This window comes from Stegodyphus dumicola, chromosome 7 (genome assembly GCF_044657685.1).
Source record: "Stegodyphus dumicola isolate Sdum_Otavi_A_Nest chromosome 7, ASM4465768v1".
NCBI lineage: Eukaryota > Metazoa > Arthropoda > Arachnida > Araneae > Eresidae > Stegodyphus > Stegodyphus dumicola.
The window spans coordinates 115,991,807-116,018,512 of record NC_140774.1 but is presented as its reverse complement, the minus strand read 5'-3'; the positions used below and the strand labels follow the sequence as shown (position 1 = coordinate 116,018,512).

The following is a 26,706-nucleotide window of genomic DNA, read 5'->3' as shown; positions in this document are numbered from 1 at the left end:
AATGATGCACCAACAGTCCTTTTATAAACTCTTGAAGACGTGTGAGCCGTCTGCTCACGTCTGCCCTCCACTCTCGACCAGGTCTCAGCGCTGTCTGCGATGATTCTTACTGCGCTGGGCTGTGATAGTATACTGATGACGTCATAATCCTGGTATTCTAATTCAGCATTGGACGTTGATGATTTCCCACATGTATTCTTACGTTTTTGCAAAAAATCAACACAGATATACTTCGGAATTTACAGGTTCAGTTCCTATATCACAATTAAGTGAAAATCGCAACAACTTTTCTTAATTTACCTGTCAAACATCCGCATCCTTGATTTCAATGTTCGGTAGAATTTCTGAATTTTTGGAATATTTTTGAGTATACAGGCAACAACAGTCAATTGACGCATGCGCGTAATACACACGCGTTTCAGTAATCGTAGAATAAAGCTTTGAATTTGATCAAAGAGTGGCCATCGGCTTTAAAGTGTAAATATCAGCCATATGGAATTCCCCCCTTATAATGTTTCTTATTTCTTATATAATAATGGTTTACATGTTCCGAATTCTTAGTTACTATACGTCCCGCGACCCAGTTGAACAACCACGATGCCAGGCACTTGGTGGGTAATCCAGTCAAAAGGGCCATCTTGGAGATGGTAATTAGTCTCTTCCCGGACCTCCCAATACCCGGATCAGCGGACTTCTTAAAGCTCTTCCAAATCCCACCTTTAAATTGTTCAACCGGGTTTACCACTCCCAGCAACAGAGACCATGGCGGAGTGAAACTTTATGCTTGAAGATCTATCTGACTGGTCATCGAATTGCTTCCTTTCAGACCCATACGCCTAATCCAGCCCCCTTCTCAGAGTATAGAAGTTATTACCTTTCTCCTCACCAGAGTCTTCTCACTTTTTCTTGTGGACTAACTGCCTGATGGGTACCTGTAGAAGTTTTTGTCAGTCCACCTTGGTCCAACCGTGTGAAATGATCTTCTTTTAGATTCTGCAACCGCCAAGCTCATGTTTTTTGTGGTCCCAGAGTCGCTACTGTCATAGTAAAATACTAAGGCTGTATATGCAACCTCAGGGAGTTTATTTCATATAAGATGTTTTTATGATTTATACATATATTTTTTTAGTTCTTCCATATCGTACAAAATTATGTGTACACTGTACATTGCAGTCTTTATTGCAATAATGTGCTTTTACCTCCTTATTTGTATGCTTTCGTATACTACCAGCATTTCCATTTTACTGTAAATCTGTTCTGTTGACTTAAAAGACTCGGCTAACCATTTGGCAAAACAGGCCTTTTTGTTATTAATCATTTCTTAAAAAACCTAATTTCATTATAATATTCTAAATAAAGCTTAAAATATTATCAGAAAGAAAAATTCAATAAATTATTGATCATTATACGTTGCATCGCCTTACAGGTAAATTTGAATATACTTACGTTTGAGGAAAGCCAAAAATTAAATTAACAGTTCCAAAAGTATTACTCATTATCGTATTTCTATTATTCACAATGTGGTCAGATGTCTGTTAGGCATTCAAACTGACCCTCTTTCTGTTATTCACATCATCGTGGAAATCACAATAATCATTGAAGATGCGTAATATTTCATTCTAGTGTATGTTGAATGGTTTGTTTATTTTAAGCTATATCCTCTCGATCTTTGCTAATTTTCACTTTCTTTAAGCGTCCTTTCAGCACAATATTTTTCAGTTTTGATTCTATACCTATAAATATTACTGAAAGGAACAGATCATCTGCAGTTTCATGCATTCCAGCCAAAGCACACAGAAACTCTAAATAAGAAACGTTGTGGTACTTTCGTGTATTGTAATAATTAACAAAATACTATTACAAATATTATCGCAAGTTGTAATTGCAACATTTTATTTGACAGCTAGTAGAACTGATATTGATGCTAAATACTGAATGCATGCCCCATTTTCTCTGGGAAGAGTAAGTGAGAAAAACCCTTATTTCTACTAGACCAGTTCTTCATTAAAATGAACTGGCTTGTGTTCCATTCCATGAGATGTAAATATAAATAATTAAAATTTTTACTTTATTTAATAATATATGTAATTGATCAATTTTTAATTCGTCTAGTTGATAATATTCACCAACTTCTTCCACATCAGCGCATCAAACGCCATATATTATGCACCTTTGCAAATAATTGTTTAGTTTCTTTATTTTTTTAATTTGCCTTTTTAAACGTGACTGTACCTAACTGGTATAATTTACGTATATATAAATAGTGTGATTTATATTAAAACAAAGAAGAGTAACAAGAAAATCAAGAGCGCTACTTATCAGTGAGTTTTGGCATAAATATTAATTATATATGATTTGACAGTAAAGTAATATATTTAGATACCGTACACAGTTTAAAAGAATATAAACTCAAATATTAGATCTGACGATTGGAAGTGATGCTCAAAGTAACCACCATTCATCTTTTGGCAGTTTTACGTCCCGTTAGCAAATTAATGAAGGCAGATCTATTTTAGCTGGGGGGATAGCCTCAGTCATAGAACGAATGTTCTTTAATTTCTGAGGCTGTGAAGTTAGATGTGTCATAGATAGTCATAGAGCGTTTGATTTCAGTGTTTCAAAAAATAATAATAACAGCTAGTTCTGTGATGATTTGAGTAACATTTGACCAAATTTGTCCAAATGATCCAAGCTTGTTCTTGGATAAAGTGTCTTCTTACTAGTAGCTTTGATGATACTGAACACTTCCTGAATTGCAAGCGGTGAACTGCAAGCCGTATGAGAATTGGTTTACGTTGTTAAAAATAACCTCAAAATTGTTCTTTCTCATTCACATATAGGTAAACGGGAACAATAAACCGATTCTCTTTTTGAATGATTTCTTTCTTTCTGGACTACCCTACTTTTACTTATTTCTGGAAAGGTTTCAGTTCAATATTTTATGTAGGAGCTACAAGACTTCAAAATTCCGTGAAGTCATTTTCAACCAGATGAATGAAAGGGTACCGTACTATAGCAACGTGACTCCATTATAAAGTAACGCCTGAGAACTCGACATTGCCGGATGCGTGAGGGAAACCGCACAGGTAAATGGAAGGTATGTTGTTAAAAATAAGGGATATCGGTCTGTTTTAATGCCTGTTGATATACAAAAGCAGTACCAGGTGATGAGAATAACTGAAGAACTGCCAGTACAAGGTTGATGAAATATGCTGAGATATCTGACAACAGGTGGTCGTAAGTCTTTAGTATTCAGTGGAAGGTGCAATAAGTATAGCGTTATTACTATAGCGGCATATTAATTGGATGCTGAACGATACAAGCAGCAGTACATATTTGCGAATGTCGCATGCTGTATCCAGCGCAATTTACAGTGGTGGCCAAAATTGTAAACACTTTTGGAAATTTTTATGTTTTTGAACTTTGTATACATATAGAAAATGTTACGTTTCGCAAAACGCAAACTTGTATATATCATTTTAAAGAGAATTTATTACTGAATTCAATACAAGACACAAAATTCAGTTATTTGCAATACAAAAAAAGTTATATGTACTTTAATATAAATAAAAAACACAGTTATGAAGCGGTTTGTAATGTCTAGCTTTCCTGGCCAATCACTATTCTTGTTCTGAGAAACCAATCAAACGTTAGTAACTGCCAGTAGAAGCTGACATCATGTTTACACTTGAAACAATTCATTATTTCGCTTTGTTCTGTAGAAGGAGGACCTGTTTCTTATACACTGCAATTACAAGTAGGAATTTTTGTAAAAATTTTTAATATTTAGTCAAGAAGCAATGACATCAAATAAAAGAGTAGATTGGACACCTAGAAAGAGATGTAATATTATTGTGTTACGAGAAAGTGGTCTTTCCTATGCTGAAATTACAAGACAGGTGGGTGGTTCAGTTACTACATCTGGAGTCTGAAAGTATTGTTTATGATATCAGGAGACAAATTCAATAAAAAACAAAGAAGGAAAAGGCCGAAAAGGGTGCACCACATCTATTGATGACAGAAGAATGAAAAGACTATGTCTCCAAGATAGAAAAATGTCATCAGCGGCAATCAGAAGTGATCTGAATGATGCTGGTGTTTCTTTCAGTTCAAGAACAATCAGAAGAAGATTAACAGATGTTGGACTGAGAGGTAGAATTCCACGAAAAAAGCCTTATCTTAATTTTCAGCAACGAAAAAAAAAGGCTACAGTGGGCAAAGGAACACATTAATTGGACAGATGATTCAGTGGCCACAAGTTATATGGAGTGATGAGTGTGTTGTATGTGTGTATTTAATTATGCCAAAGCACACTAGGGCTATCTGCCTAAGGGAAAGGATGCCTTCGGGGAGGACTTTCTAAGGGAAACTGGCTCGCATACACGTTACACATAAGGAAAACCACGAAAACACTCATGCAGCCAGCCCGTTCGCGGGATTCGAACCTCGGACCGAACTACCAGTGTTCAGCGACTTTACCGCTCGGCCGCTTGTGGGATATATGGAGTGATGAAACTAAGATATCGTTATTCGGTAGTGATGGGCGAAAATATGTAAAACGTAGAATAAGAGAAGAGCTACATCCTGACTGCATTCAAGCAACTGTGAAGAACCCAGTTAGTGTTATGATTTGGTCATGCGTGTCAGCAGATGGTATTGGTCGCCTTCATGTCATCGATGGGACACTGAATACCAGAAAATACATTGACACTATTCTAGAACCAAAATTTCTACCTTCCATCAGAGATCTCTTTCCCAACAATGCTTCGTTTATTTTTCAGCAGGATTCTGCTCCTTGCCACGCGGCCAAAATATCGAAAGAGTGGTTTCGTACATTGGTAAGAGCATTAAATTGTTGTCATGGCCAGGAAACAGTCCTGACCTCATTCCTGTCGAAAATTTGTGGAACCGTTTGAAAACTCTTGTCCGAATGAGGCGCAACGAAAAAAGAGCTTAAAACTCTTTTCAGTCCAATGAAATGTCGATGTGAAGCTTTAATCAAAAATAAAGCGTACCCTACTAAGTACTGATAACTCACCGCAATCATCACTATCTAATGTATATCGATAACTATTATCGTTTAACTTTTTTTGTATTGCAAATATTTGAATTTTGTGTTTTGTATTGAATTCAGTAATAAATTCTCTTTAAAATGATATATACAAGTTTGCATTTTGTGAAACGTAAAGTTTTCTATAATCATACAAAGTTCAAAAACATAAAAATTTCCAAAAGTGTCCACAATTTTGGCCATCACTGTATATCTTATAGTATATACTAAATTTGTCGACTATTCATGTCAATGAGAGCTGCGCAGCATCTTCACTTATGGATCTCTTGACACTTTAAGAATTGTTCCATTTCGAAGGCTAAATGAATACAGTGCATCCCTCTATAATAGTAAGTACTCCTGTAGGCAGCCAATGTCACACAATCCCGTTAGAAGAAATTAAAGGTTTCATGTCTGGCGGTCTACAGACAGAGAAAGTATATCTTAGAATAAGTCATGTTATTCTATTTGTCTAACCGGATTTGAGAACAAAGGTAGCGATAAACCATTCCAGTAGCTTTTCATTTCTTTTAATGTTCCTATTTACCGGTTATAGCATCATCGCACGTTTTCTTAGACACCTTGTTTGTATTCGTTATTGTAATGGATACAAGGAGAAAGGAAATCTGCGGTGATTATGAACAAAAAAAAATACAATTGGCTTCAATGAAGTATGTCAGTATATTTCTATTGTTTTAGTTCTTTTATCATGCTTTCTAATTGAAAAAATTTTCAATTTTTCTAGGACTCTTTCCTCCTTCAAGTGGAACAGTTCACATTCATGGATGGAATATTTTGACGCAATCTGCAGATTCACGTAAAAGTTTAGGTGTTTGCCCGCAACATGACGCACTATACGATTCTCTTACTGTTGAGGAGCATTTAAAGATATATGCTGCAGTAAGATTATAAATATTTCAGAATACACTTATATTTCAAAATGTACTGATTGTCCAAAGAAACGTTTAGAGTAGTAGTTGGACACGGTAAATGTAATAAGAATATTTGTTGTCAAACTGGCATTATCTTGTCCGATAAAGTACTGAATACATTGCTTAGTAATATTTTGTTTATAATGACATGTTTTTGTGACATTAATTCTTGCTGCGGAAGTATTTGTATGATTTTCAACGCGATTTTTAGGATGGTAAATGTTTTTTGGCTTGCGATAACACAATGCTGATAGAAAATGTTATATTTTCTTAAATGTGGACAAACGTATTCGAATATACTTAGTTAAAAATTTGTATTATGTTAAAGCAATGCAGGTACGTCGAGGTAAGTAGCAATGCGAACTACATATCTAATACTTCTTCATCACAGTCCCTGTTCAAGGCTGCTAGTGAAAAATGAAATGGCAATGGATGCAATGAACAAACATGCAATGAACTTTTCAGTTTTTAATGTGTTCATACGTAGACATTTTATTCTTTATTATCGAGAGATATATTTTACAATTATTTTTTTTTACTTTTTCTTGCTTTGCTAGTTACTGACTCTTTTCCTTTATAACCGCAGACAGATCTTTTGTACTTGTAATTTAGTCGTTGCACTACCCATTTTCTTTACACATCAATACAGAAAAGACTGCAAATATGGAAATAACTCATGAATGTACTATTTCCTGTGTTTTATATTTGGCATTTTATTAGGTAAACAAAACATTTGAACTTAAAATTGAATCATTGTTTCATCATTTGCTTTATACGAGCATTTGCTTATTGCTCGTACTTTCGAACTGAGAAGACACATTGCCCTTCGCTTGCATCGGGAATCATCTTTTATCTCATATTCTATAACAGCTACTGCAGTTTCAGTTGTTCTTAAAATGAGAACTGATATGAAAATAGTGCTTGTAGTTCAACTTAACATAGTTACATTTGTGCTGGGTTACCTTATAAGGTATTTCTCCTTGCTTCTTAGCATGCCTTCGTAGTGTAGTGTCTGAAATTGAATCTTCATCTTGAAGTTTTTCATCAGTATCCATCCAAATGTTATTCTTCTTCATAATTCATGTTAGTTGGAAACGTTTTTAATTCGTCATCTTCTTTTATTTTATTATTGTTAAAAGTTTGGCATGCTTAAAACAGTACTTTATTATTTTTTTTCTCAGACGCAGTTAGAAGACTTTAATGTTGGTGACTTCATCTTATCTTCATCTTTTTTATTTTATTCTTGGTGACTTCATCTTATCTTCATCTTTTTTATTACGTCATGGCTGTGCCAGTTGGCGTTTTAATTCCTGTATTTCGACCTCACTGGGCGATTTAATCCTTTAGTTGACGACATTACTCCAGTATAAAAAATTTCTTTCATAGTCTTTTGATAGCATTAACTGACTTATTGATCACAATAAGCAATCTATTTTCGATGTTTTCGTATACAAATGGGCGAAGCTATGGCAATCGTAACAATATCCGAACAGCGACATTAACCACAATCACATTAAATGACATCTACTGTATTTTCTTGATTTTTCTTTTAAGATATTCTTTTCAAATGGTAACATTTAACACGTTAGCCGCCAAGCCTGTTTGGTCTTCCTTTTTGTTTAGCCCGCGATATCATACTTGAACGCAATGCTGGCGGCCGGAGATATGTGTAGAAATTAAAAGTATACTGTCAGTCACAGATGACTGATGTGGTACGAACGGAAAGTATGCTTTTAGTCACCAATCATTGGTGTGGTTCGAACGGAAAGTTGTCAGTCACCGGTGACTAAAATGGCGCTTGACAAAGCTAAATATGACATTTCTATGAAGGGTACTTAAGTATTAAAGCAACCACCTTAGTAGAACTCTGTAGATTTGTAGAATTTTTAGATGCTAAACTCTGTCAAACGTACGCATAACCATTCTTCTGGTAGTCATGCTCAAAACAATCATTTCAGTCAAGCAACGCCACCATTTTCGTATGCTTTCCTCTTTGTTGCATTTCAAGTTCAAACAGTTTTCCTGAAAAAGATTGTGATAGTTTTTGCTTTAAATTTAAGATTATGAGCTCGTGGAATTTACGAACAATCGAAGAAACTGCAATAAAATTTCTGCAGAAATACAGAATTTTTCTGGGACCGGGAAACAATTAAAGAAAAATATGTTTTTATGTATTACGTAATTCTTACTTAGTAATTCAAATTTGTATTTTAAATGGTTAAAGTATGTTTTCTTTTCATATATTTATGTTTACCGACTTACGATAAATATCGATAGTTTCGGATCTTTCTAAAACAAAAGGCGTTATAACCACCAGCTTGCACCTTATAAGTAGCTTTAACCTTTTATTTTGTAAAAAATCGCCATATTGAGCGAAGTTGGGTGCATTAATACGTAAGTACCCTATGAAGGTACAAATATGCAAAATATGCAAATTTCAAAGGATGTCCACTTTTTTAGGCCGTATATTATTCCTGAAAAATTTTTTGAAACAATATATTGAATTGTATTTGATATTTATATATATTTATTTTAAATGAATTTTGTTTCTGACTTAAGGATATCCTTTTTTAGTTGAAAGGTGTAAGATGGAGTAATATCAATAATGAATCATCCAATGTTGTGAACATGTTGAAGCTTCAAGATAAACGGAATGAGCTAGCAAAAAATCTGTCTGTTGGAATGAAGAGGAAGCTTTCCCTTGGCATTGCTGTTATTGGAGATTCTAAAGTATGTTTTTCTCATTTCATTTAATGAATTCTTATCAATTAAAAAATGACAAGTTTAAAAATATTTTCTGTAGGTTTGGCACTAAATATATAGGATGTTTTAAAAGTATTTATCCATTTTATGCCAAAAATTATTTGTCGCCGAAAATCAGATCAAAGCATCAGAATAGAATACCTAGAATTTGAGTACCTTTCAGTATCATATTGGAAGAAAAACACACGAATGGGAAATTTAAAATTAGGCAAAAAAAAAAAAAAAAAAAAAAAAGCATCTTTAGTTTGGCGCAGGACATTTCAATACATTTCTTCTTCCAGTTCTGTTCAAATGTACGTCATTTTTCATAAACTGATACTAAAGCTCTTCCAGCATAGGAGGTTAAATTTTATTCAGAATATTTGAAAACAGAAATTTCCATTGTTCAGTGCTGTAATTGTCTCTTTATACATGTACAATTTCTAAAAATCCCAGATAAAGAAATGGAGAGGTATCAAATTACGTGAACGAATTACACTTTATACTTTTTTAGAGGCTCTGATTAGAGAAGGCTGTATAAGATAATTATGCACGAGAAATTAGCAAAATATGTTTCATCTTTCCGAAGCTCAGCTCTATCACAAATGACATCTAAAATCACTGGTATTAAATACGATTTTTAACAAATCGAAAAAATTGTTGTCTGTTATCCACGATTTTCGTTAGGCAATCCAAAGAATTTCTCTGGGAAGCTCAGAAATATCGACACATTGCAGTAGTCTTGTTGCATAATAACCACGCCCATAAAAGCCATTGGTAAACTGTAATTACTCGAATACTATTAGCTGCTGAGAGGTCCTAAGCTAGATGTCTAAGAGTTGCCAAACGGTTCTTTTGCAAGAAGTGACGAGTATTTTTTCTGGATACTGATGTTTTCCTCGGATGATTTTGACCAGCAAGATGTTCGAGTTTACTGACTCGCTTCAAGCCTACTGACTGCACCAGAGCTGGGATATAGGTGACGGAAAGGAGGCATTAGCCTTAAGTGAATAAATAAACGGGGCGCCAAATTAGCTATGAAAATTTACGAATTCCGTTTAAAAATATCTGATGTGTACACCACGTGACTTCCTTGTACGGAATATTAAATTATACGCACTTTTTCTTGCATTTCTATTTAAAGTTATTGGAATTAATTAAATTTATTTCGTCGATAGCGTAAAAACTACAATAGAATGATTTGACTCTTTAAAATTCACTATATTTGTTTACCGTAACGACACTCTGGCCATAGGTTCACTTAACAGCGTTACATTTCATTAATTTTTTAACTCAGAATGCACAAAGTTTATATCATCTTAAGAATTATCTAATCGTTGCCACATGTTCTATTCAAATACTATAATAAATCTAAAACGATGTATAAAAGAAATTAAGCAAACAACAAATACAAAAAAGAAAGAAAGAAAAAAACTGTTTTTCACAGACGATTCAGTATTTCTCATTCAATTAATTCAGTTTTCACTTCGCGACAAGGCAAAAATCCATAAAAATTCAAAATATCTGTATTGAAAATTATGATGTAAATCTTAACACTTATTTCTTCGAATAAATTCCAGAATGGATTAAGCATGATTTAATTCACAATAATAAAAGAAGGCGTTATCTTTGTTTTTGCTGAGCTTACTTTCTCTAGATTGGCAACAAATCTACTATTCTGCTGTTTCAAATGTGAACAAACGTTACCGCCATTGCAAAAATAATTAGGCTTAGCAGCATTTAAGCAACTTTTAAATTTTTAATAATTCTAAAAATATTACATGCAGGTTAACTAAAGGCATAAAAACTTTAACCGTAAGATAAGAACAACAGTAATTCAATCAGGTGCACATCTACATGCTATAGCAATCCTATATACTAAATTTCAGCGTTCTGAGGCTACTCGTTTTTGAGTTATGCGAAATACGTACATACGTACGTACGCACAGACGCCACGAAAATTTTTCTTCAGAATTCCTTTTAAATCAGTTTCATAATTTTTTTGTGGGAAAAAGAGTCCTTTATTGTGTTCTTACGTACGGGTGTCACACAAAAATATCGTTAAATTGCATTCGATAGCGGTCAAAATGTATATTTTCGTTGAAATATGATGCCTGAAGTTTTTCCGATTACAATACTTCCTTTTTAGTTCGCTCAAGGAAGCAAAAGGAACTTAGAATTATTAAGATTCAACTTCGGAACACTTGAAGACTCATATAGATAATTGTGTATTATAAGCAATCCAACTGAATTAAGAAAAAATTAATAATACTAATTTATTCTCGTAATTGCTCAGGTTTCACAGTTCTGTATAGTATATTGTTTTCTAACATTAAAATTAGGATCCAACATATGAAACTAACGCGTATAATTTAAGTTTCTTTTAATAAGTTGCATAGATTAAAATTTGCCTTAAAGGTACCATGCTGCCGACATTAATATTTCTGTAGTGTCTGCTTTGACTGTTATAGCTTTTAGTGCTCTTATTGCGACATAATAAACTTTGAAAAGACCACTAACTTAGTATGGACTGCAACACAGTCGCAAACAGTTTTTCTGTGGCAGACCTGAAATGTAAAGTAGGTTTCGAATAACATAGGCAGACTAAATCAGAATGTTTGAAGATGAAACGTATGATATTATCAATCTTTTTCTTCATTTCTTGAGATAAAATTTGCCATTGAACGAGATGCATGATTAGAGGTTTGTTTTATGACCACACTTTTAGTATTATTTTTGGAGCAGTTACACATGTTGTTGAACGTTTTAAACAAACCAGCATGTTAGTCTGCCCCATTCTTTGTGAAGACTGGAAAGTAAACATATGAGTAAAATGTGTCTTCTCTCTCTCTTTCATCCCTTTTTTGTATTTTATCGAAATCTAAAAGAAATAGAAAAAGTAATTGAAGGTTTGCAATCAGAAACTGTAACTGTCTATAATGCTGCACGCTTAACAGAGGTATTTGTGTCCTCCGGAAACATGGTGGATGAAAGCATTGTCGTACAAAACATCGTGGTAGAAAAAAATGCAAGAAGAAAACATCGCCGTGCTAAAACATCGTGGTATAAATGTCGCCTTCGAATAGAAAGCGATTCAAAAACATCGCAGTTTTAAAATATCTTCGTAAAAAAATGTCGTTAAAATATAAATCCCCTACAAATCATAGCATGGCGATAACATTGCAGATAAGTGTTTCTCACGTTTGAAAATTTTGTGAATGTATATTTACATAATGGACTGTGAGAGCAAGAAGGAATGAGGAATAATTTTAGCTCTCTTTTTCATATTTTTGGATTAATTAATTTTTTTTTTTTTTGCGAAACGCAAGCAAAACATTTCAGCATTCAAAAACTGAAAAGGCGGAAAATTAGTCCTACGCCCATTTTCTATCGCCCATTTTCTCTACTGAACATGAATAAATAATCGAGAAGATTTTGAAAAAAAAAAAAAGCTATTGACATTTGTTATTAACTAAGAAAGTATTTCTTAAAACTTTCGTACTTTTTCATTTAATTGTAAATCATGATGTGTGTCCTTTTTTAAATATGTAGAGCTATGATTAAAGAGATATGTTACTATGATTTGAAATAATTATAATTTGATAATTTATAACAATAATATAAAATTGTATAGATACAGTTAACTTTTATTGTATAGTAATTTTTGCTTTCGTTTTATCTGCGAGCAAATACATGCGTTTGTTTTTGCAATGAGTTTGTTTTTGAAATTACAACACAATTACAATTAATTACGCTTAATATAATTTTGATGTTATTCCTAGACAAAGTTTAACTTTTGCAATTGGTTTTTAGTTTTGAACACCTCTACTCATCGCATATTTGAATAATTGTTTCTCTCTCATTTTTGCAGGTTTTGATTTTAGATGAACCAACTTCAGGAATGGATGTGGAAGCTCGGCAGAATGTTTGGAATGCTCTTCTTGATTCAAGATCCGGTCGTACTGTTATCTTGACAACACATTATATGGAAGAAGCAGAGATTTTAGGAGATCGAGTGGCTATAATGACCGAGGGAGAAATTCAATGTTGTGGCTCACCGTTATTTTTAAAGAGAAAGTTTGGTAATGAAATTTCAGATTTAAAGTCTTTAACTATCTCTTATTTTAAAGATGTCTTTCATTAATCTCTGTCATTGTTTTAGAATTTCGAATATTAAGTTTGTAAATTCAGGAATATGAAGTTTTCAGTAATAATAACTTGAATGATATTATTAAGTGATACGAAAACAAATGGCCCGATTTCAAATGGCTTGGATTTTTAAAGTTTTCAAATGCAAAGTAAAAAATGGCACTTAAAGGGGAAGGATAATTGTCCAAGTTTTACTTTTTAAGAAAGGTGTGCAGCGTACTTCAGCTATATGAAAAGCATCGAGACGGTAATTAAATTATCGCTGTGCCTGCTTCAGCATATCCATGGATAATAAGTTTTAGTTTTTGAGACCTTTTAAATTTTCAGGCAAAGACAAATTTTTTACATACGCTCAAAGCTTTCTATTCACAATTTCTATCTCTCCTTTTTCTCTTTAAATTTTTTAAAATGTAAATTGGAAGTCTGCTGTGCTTATCGGGTATGATGCTTTTAAGATGCTATTAAAAGACATGCTCAAGGTGGTTTTAAGGGTGTCTTGCAATCTGAAATTTTAAGCTCTGATTGTAGTTTTAGTATATGTAATATAATGAAATAATTTCAGTAATTGTTTCTTAGCCAACACGTTTTATAAGTGGTTTGAGGTGTATATATACCAAGCAAGGGAGATTTTACCAGAAGATGATTACAGGCGAGTTTTCTTTCCCTTTAAAAAGTAGAACCCACGTACGAATTCTTAAAATGATAATGTTTAAATACTCACCAGGCTATTATACCTTTTTTGGGGGGGAGGTAAGACCTAAGACTGTTAGCCCATTTATAATACAAAGTTTCCGAAGATTTTTTCACTAGCATTAGCTGAAGTTTCAGACCATTGGGTTTGTAAGAAAAGGTATATACATCTCTGCAAAGAAGTATATGATTTAACGGTTTAATTATCTGTTGTTGGTCATAAATATGTGCTTTAATTTTTTTTTTTTTTTTTTTTAATCTTTTCTACTTCAAGAAGCTAATGCTTGATCTTTAAAAATCATTAACCAGTGTTGACGTCTGATATGACAATAAATGGAATTCAGCCATCTGTTTCGCACCATAACAAATTAATTTGATGTATAATTTGCAGAAGAATCCTAATTTATGGTACATTAGATGCTTAAGAAATATTTTTATAACTATGCGTAGCTTTTCATTTGAAGAGATACTGTATGTACGATGAATGCTCTTCTTTTGTTTCATTTTCTTTTTTAAGAAGGTTGGCGGAGTCATTTGGACATCTGAAACTAGGATGGCATTTCTCAGATTCAGTTTGAGCAATTTTTGTTTTTATCAGATGATACTTTGTGTTTTGAATGTGTTTAAGTTTAATCGTATTACTGAATACATGGGTCGTCAAGTAGATAACTGTATTAATATACTTATAAGGTATATCTCCCGCCTTGTTGGCATGCCTTCGTGGTGGGGTGGGCTGCACACTCAGCGCGTAATTGAGAGGTCCGTGGTTCGATTCCCGGCGAAGGCGTTGCATATTTTTCATCTTTCCTGCTTCCAAAAAAATACCTAATGTCTCTACATGTTGATTATGTTGAATTACAGCAGCGTTTAAAAACATGTGAGGTTCCTTTGCCTCAGAATTTTGCATGATTTATATTTGCTTCAGACTTAATCACTTTCCATTTCTAATAAACTTAAATTTGTTTATATCATATTTGGAAAATGGATTTTGCTTTCAATTTCACATTCCAGTTCTCCTCCATCAAAGTAAAAATAAACTTTGTTGTGAGTTGATAGCAACTGGTAGTTGTGGACTGTATATTAATTCATAAGTTGAGAAACTTAACAACATTTATTTTCTTTCAAGCAAAATAATGCCGCTTAAACGGACAAGGAGTGAGTAAGGAACAATTAACAATTGACTGCCGCTTTGTTCGGGCAGAGGAACGGATACTCGGTGTGGACCGAGTGCATTCCTATCGCTTACTGATTAGTACTGGGCTCTCGCCACTAACATTGCGTGGCGCTGCAAACGTTAAGACAGTACAAATAGACAGAAATATTCTAACCGAGACGGAACAATGTGTACAATTTAAATGCAAATACTACAGTTTAAGTAATTTCAGTATTTCTCGCAATTACTAGTAAAAGAAGTTAGTCATTTTTATTTCAGATTTCATTTTGTTGCTTTATATATTTAAATTTTTAGTAAATACTAGTAAGCTTCCCATTCTCTAAGGAATCGTATAAAGCCTTAAATGGCCAACAAACATAGCTGTATCTTGTCCAACGTCCAACCCTTGCTTTCAGTCTCCAATGATCTGTCTCGAATAATGTTTTTGATGTGTTAATATTGTTGTTAACTCGTCCAGTGCACAAAGAGAATTAAATATTTTTGACTGCTTAGTGTTGGTATTAACTCGTCGAGCATACGGCAGAACTAAAATTTATTGACTGCTCAATGATCTTTTAAAAATTGTCTTTGATTTTCGATCATGTCATCGTAATGTCAGTTGCATAAATTGTGAACGTAAACACAGCAGAGGTTTAAAATAGAAATGCCAATTTATTTTTATTCTTTTTGCGTGAAATATGCATATTTTAAACATAATCTTTATATTTTATACTTGACATATTTAATTATATATTATATTTGTCATATTATTTGTAATCTCAACTGGTCTTGAGGTTGCAATCATTTTATTAGTAGCTCCGAATGGGGGCTGACAAAAGAACTAAATGTAAGTTTATTTAAGTTCTTTTTTCGAGTGTTCCTTTTTTTGCTAAATAAGAAAATAAGTAATTATTATTTTTAGAATGACACTAGCTGCCGCAATATTTTTACGCCACACAAATGTTGCCTTCCCTTCTTTTTTCTTCGCCATTTTTTTCTCTTTGCTATTTTTTTCCTTCACCCTTCTGATGTATATTATCCAATATGCTGATGTCACTGTTGATACTAGGAATAATATCTATAAAGTAACAATAATTAATAATTAAGTGAACTTAAGTGAACTCTTTGGTGAACATATTTTCTAACTAATGGTCATTTCCTTGTTCAAATTATAATTCTTTTTATATTTTTTTTTCTCGCAAACTTTACTTTCGTTAGTCAGAGTTGCAATCTTAAAATTCATATGCATAGCAGTTTTTGATATCTATCTGTTTTAAAATTTAAAACAAAACTTCACTTCATTCTAGTTTCTTACATTTTTATACACTGCATGAAAGTTTGTTCCAAATAGTTTGTTACGTGCCTGAATGTTTCTAACTCTAATGTCAAATTTTTAAATTAACTAATTGATTGCAAATTTTTTTTAACTGCATCATATTTATTAACTTAAGAATTACGTGTTTTGTGCTGCTGTATTATATACAAAATTCTTAATTTTTACTTCTTAACAATGGAAATAGACATTAAGAATTTTGCAGTTAACATAATATTTCTATTGTAACTTTTTTGAACATTTATTTCACTCACAGAAAGGTAAAATTATTTGCATTAAAAAATTATTCTAGGAGCTGGATACCATTTGTATATCACGAAAGCTGAAAATTTCGATCTGGATACGTTAACTGGATTATTACGAGAATATGCACCTGGATCTAATATGGAATTAGACACAGAAAATGAAATGATTTTTTATTTGCCATTTGATGGTGGTGTATCTTACAGAGACTTATTTGGCAATTTAGAAAGTCATAAAGACGATTTTGGCTTTACCAGCTGCAAAATAACAGCTACAACACTAGAAGATGTTTATCTAAAGTGAGTATACTGATATTATCTGGTAAAAAAAGTTGCAATAAACATATATGTTCATACTAATTCAGAAGTCAAACAACAAAAATCAGCGTTATACCTACAAAATTTTCACAGGACTAGTTTCGATGGTTTTACCGAACCATCATCTTCAGCTGCAAAACCGCAAATGAACAAGACAAGAAATAATGATAGGTAAGATAAGAAAGCCTGGACAAGAATAAGCAAGTGGCGCCATCTGTTGGCGAAACCAGAACTAAAACATAATTTCTCTAAAAGCCGAAGGCAAATTTGGATTGGAATTAGGATCGTTAACTAGAACAGAAAGATTTTTATGAATGTGAAATGCCTCTAGAAAATCCAGTTCTCCAATGGAAGATGTTTTTTGAATAATTTTGGCAGCAGAAAAATTGAAAGTGTGAGTTTCGGACCAACAATGTTGAGCAACAGAAGACTTCTGTGTTTCCTTTTTTCTAACATATGCCTCATGTTCTTTGACGCGAAATTTTAAGGTCTCTTAGTTTGGCCAATGTAAATTAAACCACACTGGCAAGGAATCCTATAAATACCCCAGGAATTCATATCCGGAATGGGGTCCTTGAGTATAGAAGTAGGAATTTTATTGATGGGAGAATAAACAACCCGAAAGTTAAATTTCTGCAAAATATGTGCAACTTTATAGCTAATTGATGGAAAGAAGGGAATGACAACAGAACTTTTATAATCTCCTAAAATAAGAGTCAAGGAACATGAGGCATATGTTAGAATGTCAAAGAACATGAGGCATATGTTAGAAAAAAGGAAACACAGAAGTCTTCTGTTGCTCAACATTGTTGGTCCGAAACTCACACTTTCAATTTTTCTGCTGCCAAAATTATTCAAAAAACATCTTCCATTGGAGAACTGGATTTTCTAGAGGCATTTCACATTCATAAAAATCTTTCTGTTCTAGTTAACGATCCTAATTCCAATCCAAATTTGCCTTCGGCTTTTAGAGAAATTATGTTTTAGTTCTGGTTTCGCCAACAGATGGCGCCACTTGCTTATTCTTGTCCAGGCTTTCTTATCTTACCTATCATTATTTCTTGTCTTGTTCATTTGCGGTTTTGCAGCTGAAGATGATGGTTCGGTAAAACCATCGAAACTAGTCCTGTGAAAATTTTGTAGGTATAACGCTGATTTTTGTTGTTTGACTTCTGAATTAGTATTTATTCAGCGTGTTATTGTGTCTTAATATATGTTCATTTTTAGGAGAGCATTTTCTTCCCAATGATTCCTCTTTTACTGACTTCAGCGGAAGGTGTTTAAATGTTTGTAGATGTTTGCAAAATTGATTGTTTTATTGCGTCTATCACTTGTATTAAATGGCAATGATTATTTGATCTCTTAAAATGTTTTTATATTTTTAGCATTCACACGAGGTTGAAGTAATTAGCCAAAGGAATTCTTTTGCGAAATTGATATTATATTAAAGCAAAATTAATTCAGAAGAATATTTGATAGTGATATACTTAACAAGAAATGCAGTTGACGCTCTTTATAATAAGCCTTCTTGCTCTTCAGGAAAATGTCTTTAACGAGTGGTCGCTATAAAAAAAAACTGATTTAATATACATTCATTAGTTACACTAATTATACTAATCGTTGAAATAGAATGGTCGCTATCACGGGCGGTTGTCATAGCGAGCTCCAACTGTAATCGATTGTCATGACATTGTGATTAAGAGATTAAAAAACTGGTAACATTGAGATAAAATATAATATGTTGTCAATAAATACAAACAATTAAAACAATTACTTTTCTAATCTTACATATACCCTCAACATAAATATGTCTTGACTTGACTTCATGTCTTGACATTTGGAAAACTTGTTCTCCAGAAGTTTAGCTGATATTACAAATTTATTTGTTGGGTGTCCTTAAATAACTGATTAAAGAATCATAATCCGCTTATACCGTTTCAACAAAATGTTTTAACTAGTGGGTTCAGTTATGCTCTAAAAATAACTTTCTATTATACTTATACTATGTAGCATTAGTACTATAGTTCAGAAGCCTGAGCATAAACAATATTGACAATAACTTACTCCTGCATTCTTCCTTTAGATTTTACATGCGGTTCAAAAGTCTGAGCATAAAGAATACTGACATCAGACAATAACTTAATCTACATTTTTCCTTTGGATTTTACATGCCTAATTAAACATTTACTACGAAAAGAAATAAACTTTATATTTAAGGTAATACTTTTATCAAGGCTGAACATTACAAAGGGAAGTAATTATACAATAGGCCTCTCAAAACTTTATCTGATCCTAACGTATCCAGACTTCCATAATTAATCAATATACTAAGGGACGAAAACTTCACTTAGATATTCATGAATTTCTCTGTATGATGTTATTGATTGAATAAATTCCTGTAAAATGCAAAACTGTAAAATAAAATAAAATTGAAATTTCATGATGTGTTTCTTAAAAAATGAAGCTATTTCAAGATAAAAAAATGTATTTTAGATTTATGTTAAAATTCGAAAGATGTGTCATGTAATGAATTATTAAAATATATAATTCAACCATTCACGGTAGGAGGTATACCGATGCTTCTGCGAAGAATTGATGTAATTTTTACGGTTGTATATTGATAGGAATATAGGTACTTGGACAAAAAAAAAAAAAGATGGGGCAGCTTTAAAATCTTCTATTCTGCTGGAGAATTGACAAAGTTTAACATGTGTTTTTTATGTCTCGAAAGCTCGACTTAGAATAAACAGCATTGTTCTAACCTAGGTATTCTAAAACAAAATCGGACTTTTCTCCGAATGACATACTGATTTTTTTTCCATATTTCGGTAGTACTACTCTAATGATGCCAAAGTGCCAAGTTTTGTAAGTTAGCTTCTGTATGTTAATTGAATTTGTTATATATTTATTAATACCTCTCTTTTTATTAAACGTACTTGATTCTTTCTTTCAGAATTCGAAATTAAAGCTCAATCCAAAGAAAATGCACAGCTATTTCCTGATTTGTTTTTAAAATTGGTATTTTTTAGTAATTTATATAAATTTCTCGAAAAGTATTTTTGCATTATAACTTGTAAAAATGTTTGCCATCTTCTTAAAGTAGATATCTGAAAAGAATTAAGAGTTTATCAAAATTTCGGAAGATATACATGAATTTATAAATTGGCGAGTTTTGAAGTTTGGCATATTTCTTATAAACTATAATAACGCCAAATATATTTTATGCACTTTTTAAGTTATTTGAAAGAATAAACGATGTACATTTTTTCCGCCCGTGCCCGATGAAAATAGGGAAAGGAAAGTATATTGCTACAAATTAAGAATCTCACTAAGTGAATTATTCTTGGCACAAATTTAAAAAAGTCCTCCAAGATAAATTTTTAAATTTCTGCGTATGTTTCTCGCCGAATTTTACAAAACTTAATATTCGGGCATAATTTGAATGTTAGAATTGAAAAATGAAGAGAAATCGGTATGCCATATGAGAACAAATACGATATTGTGTAAAAATACCTATGTTAGAGCAGTGCTATAGTACGAGTATATAACTCTAATATATACTAAAAATCACGTTTTTGATACATAAAAAACACAAATTAAATATTGTCAGTCGGCTCAGAAGAACGGAAGATATACAATTATACCCCTTTTTTGTGGGTATATGTTTGTCCAAGGTGTACATTTTATAAGACACGTCAGAACCAGGGTTAATGAAAGTAAAAGCCACTTACGTCAGTTCGGAAGCTGGGAACAAATACACAATTTCAACCTGAAGGTTCTTCGTATTTTAATCCCAAAAAATTATACATTTTTAAAAAACAGAGGTTGGGTTAATATACAACAGCTCTTTAAAGCATAAATCGTAGGTTCTGAAAGCAAATGAGATACACCTTAAAGCGATCGTGCGATCTTGAATCGATTTTTATACGACAAAACTATACTTGCTACGAATGAAAACCACGATAAATGTCATAGTTTAACATGTTATATATTTTAAAGTTATTAAATAATCATTACTTTGCCAGATTTATATTTTAACATATTTAGCTCTAAAATTATGTTGTAATTTCTTGAATGTGTTACTTTTCGTAGAGAATTTACGGTAATTTTCGTAAATTTACCGTAAAGAACAACACTCAGGTATTGAAAAATGTATGAAATGTAACAATTATAAGCGTCAACCAGCCGCCTAGAGGGTATAGTGGTTAGGGGAGCCTGACTGCGATACCAAAGGGCCCGGGTTCGAATCCCGGAGAAGGCATGGATGTAAAATTGTCTGCTCCTTCATAGTAGGTAACGGTGGCCGCCTATTAGGTGCCACCGCAATAAAATGACCTTCACGGCTTTAGTAGGGGCCAATGCCGTTATAGGCAAGTGCCCGCCATTGGAAAAAAGAAATGTGTCCACCATTTACCGAGTGAATAAGAACACTGAACACAAGTAGTTGTGAGTAAGCTTACTTGTCTGATCTAGTCAGAACAAACCTACGAATTTTATTCGTAGCAAGGAGTACAATATTGTGTCTGTCATAAAGAGCCTTAGTCACCGTACAGGTGACAGTACGATTTACGAAAACAGTCGAACCCGGATTCAAATACGAGGAAATAGTTCAGTTCATGGCCAGATTTTAGTGTCGGTAACATGAATACGAGTAGCTTCTTATAGAAGGTTCTCCTCGAAGGTATTCCTTCTCTTAGGCAGATTGTTATCACGTATTTTAACGTTATTAAAATTAAACAAAGCAATTATTTTGTAATTTACATTGCGGTTATCAATGATTATTAACTCTTAAAGCGCTTTTAAAAAACTTCTATTGGATAATGCAGCGCTTGGCACATCTTTGTTGAACCATGCGCGTTCAAAGTTCGAAACGGTTAGACAGATTGGCTTACAGCTGGCTACAAGTATTGTAGAATAATTCAAGAAGCAAAGATCTGAGTGTAAAATTTGTATAATAGTTATCATATATTAGACGAATGTGAAATTTGCCTAATAGATAGCTTATATGAGATATGAAAATGATTTATAATACATTACATAAGCAAACAATGGCGCTTGCAGCGTAACCTAGATTCAGTAGAGAAAAGAAATGAGACTGGGTTTTCCTACGTGATTGCTACTTGTATGTTTGAATATGAATGTAGAGCTTTAATCGGACGGTATATACAGCAGCATGTGTATGAATTTGATGGCAAGAGTATAATAGAATATTATGATTACCAGTTATCATGCTGGCAAACTGCTGCTTGTGTTGTTCAAAATCAGATATTGTCGTGTGATTATGGAATTTATGGGCCTAGGAATAGTAGATAGATAGGCAAGCTCATAATTACTTCGACGCAAAAAAAGACGCAAATTACTTCGACGCCTTAGAAAAAAGCAGCCATCTTGAACAACTGCGCCATGGCGCATATCAGAAAAACTACGATGTGTGTTGTATGTACAGCGAAATATTAGCTTGAAGATCACGGACTATTTTCACGGCGACTATTGCTTCTTTCTGCTTTTACAGCTACAGTACAGGTACAGTACAGCTTTCTGTGGCTATAGTGGTGCACTCAACAATGAACATGGACGCGTGAATGGTATAACATCGTCTTAGCAAACAAATACTCCTCCTGCGTGCAACGTCATCATGGAAGTTTGCGCATATGGTGCTTCTGTGGAGAGCGTTTGATGGAATCTTATACGTCGTCATATCGATCCAGCACTAAGAAGTATAACGAGCGATTTGATACGAGTTCCGTTCTTACTTGGTACGCATATGTGGCCATCCTTCAAATTGCAAAGCGTTAATTGCATTAAATTAAGCATCAGCACTAAATAGAGACATCTTGAACCCTATATTTTCAGCAGCACCCTAGAGGGGCGGCCACACGTTACGCTCAATGTCTGTTACTTCTGGCTATATGACAGGTTTTGATTCTACTTTGTTTTATATGTTCAGTAAACTGCTCAGTGATTGAACAGGTGTGGTCCATGATTTAGACTCATTTGCACGATAGAGATCACCAGCGGCTATTGTCGCTTGAATTTCGGCAACGAATTACAGTTGCTTTGACTACAGCAACCGAATATGCCATCCCAAGGTCTGCTCTATACTTTATATAGTAGTGATATTTTTTTTTTCATGGTAGCCGATGCTGATCACCGCATGTTCGATATGTCCCATGCATTTGAAATTTTAATGATTTCATTTTTATATTAGAATGAATCTGTAAAATTAATTTAGTTGTCTTATATTTTGTCTTTGTTAGTGCTTCTATTCTTATGTCCTTTTTATAATGTATGATCTTTATGTATAATCTTTAAATTAATTTTATAGGTTGGGACAAATAAAAGTGACTTGGAAAACAAATGAGTAACTCTATTCTCCGGTCCACTTTTATTTGCCCCACACTCTTTAAGTATAGTTTCATATTAGAAGTTCGGTTTAATACTTTGCAGTTATTATTTTTTATTTTAGTATAGCGAATCTTTCTGATAAAGAGCTCAAAATACAAGAAAATAAGGATTTAAAAGATACAGCTGTACTGAATTCTGAAGGTAATTTTATATTTGCATTATTGTAGATGTCTTTCATGTATTAGATAAACTTTATTGATTATAAAACAGTATGTGAAATTAATATTGATACTTTAATATTTAAAACTAGCAGTAAGACATCTTGTGCCCAAAAAAATGCAATGGGCTCTAAAATAATGTATCTTTTTAGTATTTATCAATGCTATTTTCGTCTTTCCGCTATTTTGAAAATTGTGCATACAAAGCATTCATGTAATTTTTCATGGCTGATGTAATTTGAAAGACATTTAATTTTTAATACATCTAGTTGTTAATTATAAATAACTACAGGATTTTAATAATTAATAAGAACATTTCTATATTTTAGAGATACGAATCTCGGGATTTTTAATTTCCTGGTGATCCGTTTCTTTTTAAACCCACATTATATATTTGTTTTCATTGCATATATTGTTCTAATTTATGATACGAGGTCATGTGATGTGTAATATATCTTATTTATAATTCTTATAAATTTTCAGCAGTATTATACCTAACACGATGAAAGTAGATTTTAATGGTTTAGATTATATTTCGTTGTTTATTGATATTTAATTCCTTGTAAGAAGTAAAGAAAGTATTGTAATCATGAAAAATTCCTGGTATCATATTTCAAAGAAAATATCTATTTTAACCGCTATCGAATGTAATTTAACAACCTGACATCTGACGTGACAATGCGTGATATCTGTACGTAAGGACAGAATAAAGGACTCTTTTCCCCAAATGAATTATAAAACTGTTTTAAAATGGATTAAGAAGAGATTTTTTTTCGTGGCGTCTGCACGTACGTACGTACGTATGTATCTGTATATCACGCATAATTCAAAAATTCGAAAACGAGTAGCTTTAGAACGTTGAAATTTTGTAAATAGGACTGCTATAACATGTAGCTGTGCACCTCTCCTTTTTTGGTTGCAATCGGCCGCACTAAATATATATATATATACCCACTCTGTAACTCGTCTCACTGAGCTCAGTTTTTATACTTATATGTTGGTAAATTGCGCATTTTTTTATTTAAAAATGATTGAATTATGTTGTTCTTATCTTGCAAGTAAGGGTTTTACGCCTTTAGCGAATCTGCATAGAATAGTTGTAGAATTATCAAGAATTTAAAAGTTGTTAAAGTGCGGCTAAGCCTAATTTTTCTTACCATAGCAGCCATACTCGTTTACATTTGAAACTTAGCAGAATAGTAAATTAAGTCTTTCTGCACCTTCCGTGTCTTTTTGCAGAGTGGGATCAAAAGGAAATTTTTATTTTTGTGTACTCAAAAATCTGTTAGCCGAATTGCTTGTTTTTCCGTAGAATCTCTAATTTTAATTGTAATTTTTTAATTGTTTTAACTGGATTTAGTGTTTTATGTCTTTCTATATCTTTCAATTTTTAATAAAGATATTTTGAGTTTTTGTGCATTTTTGCTTTGCCGCGAAGTCAGAACTAATTGAATTAATTGAAAGAGAAATATAAAATTTCTAAAGTAATTCTAGAAACTTAATGTATTTGTAAAATTAAAAATTATATATGGTGTAAAAAATAATAAAATAGAAAACAAATAAACCATTTTTTTCCAAAACTTTCGTTCATATTCTTAATCAAATTGTTATATTTAAGTTATTTATAAGCTATTATATGTATTATGAATGCTCTATATTTTGGAGAAAACTTAAGGGGATCGATGAAGAAAACTTTCCTTTGGAACATTCTTTTGAAAGAGGTCGATGCAAGAAAGAGTCTATTTTTAACAAAAAGAAAATCTTTTATCAACAAAATAATATATATTTCAACAAAATTTTATATTTTGTCAAAAGATTCATAAACAATAATAAGGAAAAAAAGAAAATTAAAAAAAAATTATTTATATTTATTTTCAATCTGAAATCTTATATTTGGTATTTGTAAGACATTTTTGTTGGTTATATTTCGTAACTCGAAGATATTATTAAAAGACAACATGAATATTTTAGACTGATATTTATTTCAGATAATTTTGATGTGTTTCATTAATCATTAAATAACTTACTTTAACTTAAAAATAACAAATTTTAAAAACTTTCTACGTTTTCAGAGAAAACTTTCCAAGCCGACAAAAGAATTAATAATGGCAATTTGTCTCTTTCTCTTTTGAAACCACTACTGTATCTGCTATAGAGCATATATACATTTAATGTTGCCATCTTATAATATAATTGTAATATTTCTGTTTGTTGTTCTACATTAAATCTATAGTATTTCCGCTTAAAAAAACAATAGTTCAAAAGGTTTATACCTACTTATGTACTTAGTTGAAAAATTTAGGCATTCTGTTACTTTCTCCTGGTCTGTCTTGCTTTTTTTGTTCGTATTAAAACGTTAAATTTAATAATATTATAATGTTATATCAATGAAAAGTTAATAAATGTCATATTTAATTAATATATATGTAATTACTAATTATTATTTAAGCAATTTTGTTTAGAATATTTTTATTTATTTTCAGGTGTATATGACTTTAATCAAGCTCCACACTCCCGAAAATTTACCATGCAATTGCGTGGTCTCTTAATTAAACGCTTTCATCATGCGAGAAGAAATTGGAGCATTTTAGTTGCTCAGTTTATTCTGCCAATTATATTTATGGTGGTTTGCCTTTCCACCATGCCGAATGAGACCAGCCTCAGTGCATATTTTTATTCACCTCTGAAACTAAATATAAAAAACGTGTATGGCAGAACAGATGGTTTTTACGCTACAAATGAAGATAAAATTGCAGCACATTTGAAAAATGTCTTTGAAGAAAACTATATTTCTGCTAGAAATACTAATAATCCCAATAAATATATTATGGAATATGGCACTAAATCATTTACCAGGTACGAAAGAAAATTTTTAATAGGGACTAGTAGTGAAAACATCAATGATTCTCTGATTTTAACAGCCTGGTTCAACGATAAAGCATGCCATAGTGCACCTATGTCTCTTCTACTCTCCCACACTTTTATGTTAAGATATATTTCTGGTACAGGCTCTATACATCTAACTAATGCGCCTCTACCTGGTGGCAGTATTTACTTGAGACATAATCCTGAACATATTCATGAGCGTATTATGACAGGTATTTTAGTTCCTTTAGCATTCGCCTTTCTGTCCGCCAGTTTTGTGTTGCTTCCTAATCAAGAAAGGACATCAAAGGCGAAATTGTTGCAATTTATGACAGGAGTTACAGCTCCAGTATATTGGCTATCTATGTTCATATGGGATTGGTTTATGCAGTTCATTGTTTGCCTACTCCTACTTATACCGTTAGCCATATTTAATTTTCCTGTATTTTTTACTCATTTTGAGCCAGTAGGTAAGTACGTATTTCTTATATATTTTTTCTGTACTGAATAATTGCACATTAAGAGATTAATGTGTAATAGAATTTCAGTTATATAAACTAGGGGTGGACAAAAGCCGGTCTGCAGCCCGAATGCGGCTCTTTTGATTGCTTAATACGGCCCATTATAAGCTCTTGTATAAAACATTTTCAACTCTTTCCTAGCCAGATT

The 26,706-nt window shown here is 32.5% G+C and overlaps 1 protein-coding gene across 2 annotated transcripts in view; it reads left to right on the top strand.

Moving 5' to 3' along the window:
- Positions 1 to 26,706, top strand: part of LOC118186703 (phospholipid-transporting ATPase ABCA3-like) — a 169,668-nt gene that overhangs the window by 96,831 nt on the left and 46,131 nt on the right. For both annotated transcript variants that reach the window (XM_085820732.1, XM_085820733.1), the window contains 6 exons: positions 5,796 to 5,950; positions 8,557 to 8,712; positions 12,596 to 12,806; positions 16,342 to 16,591; positions 23,076 to 23,155; positions 25,656 to 26,507. In XM_085820732.1, the coding sequence (XP_085676858.1) occupies positions 5,796 to 5,950; positions 8,557 to 8,712; positions 12,596 to 12,806; positions 16,342 to 16,591; positions 23,076 to 23,155; positions 25,656 to 26,507 (1,704 nt within the window). The remainder of the gene's footprint in view (positions 1 to 5,795; positions 5,951 to 8,556; positions 8,713 to 12,595; positions 12,807 to 16,341; positions 16,592 to 23,075; positions 23,156 to 25,655; positions 26,508 to 26,706) is intronic.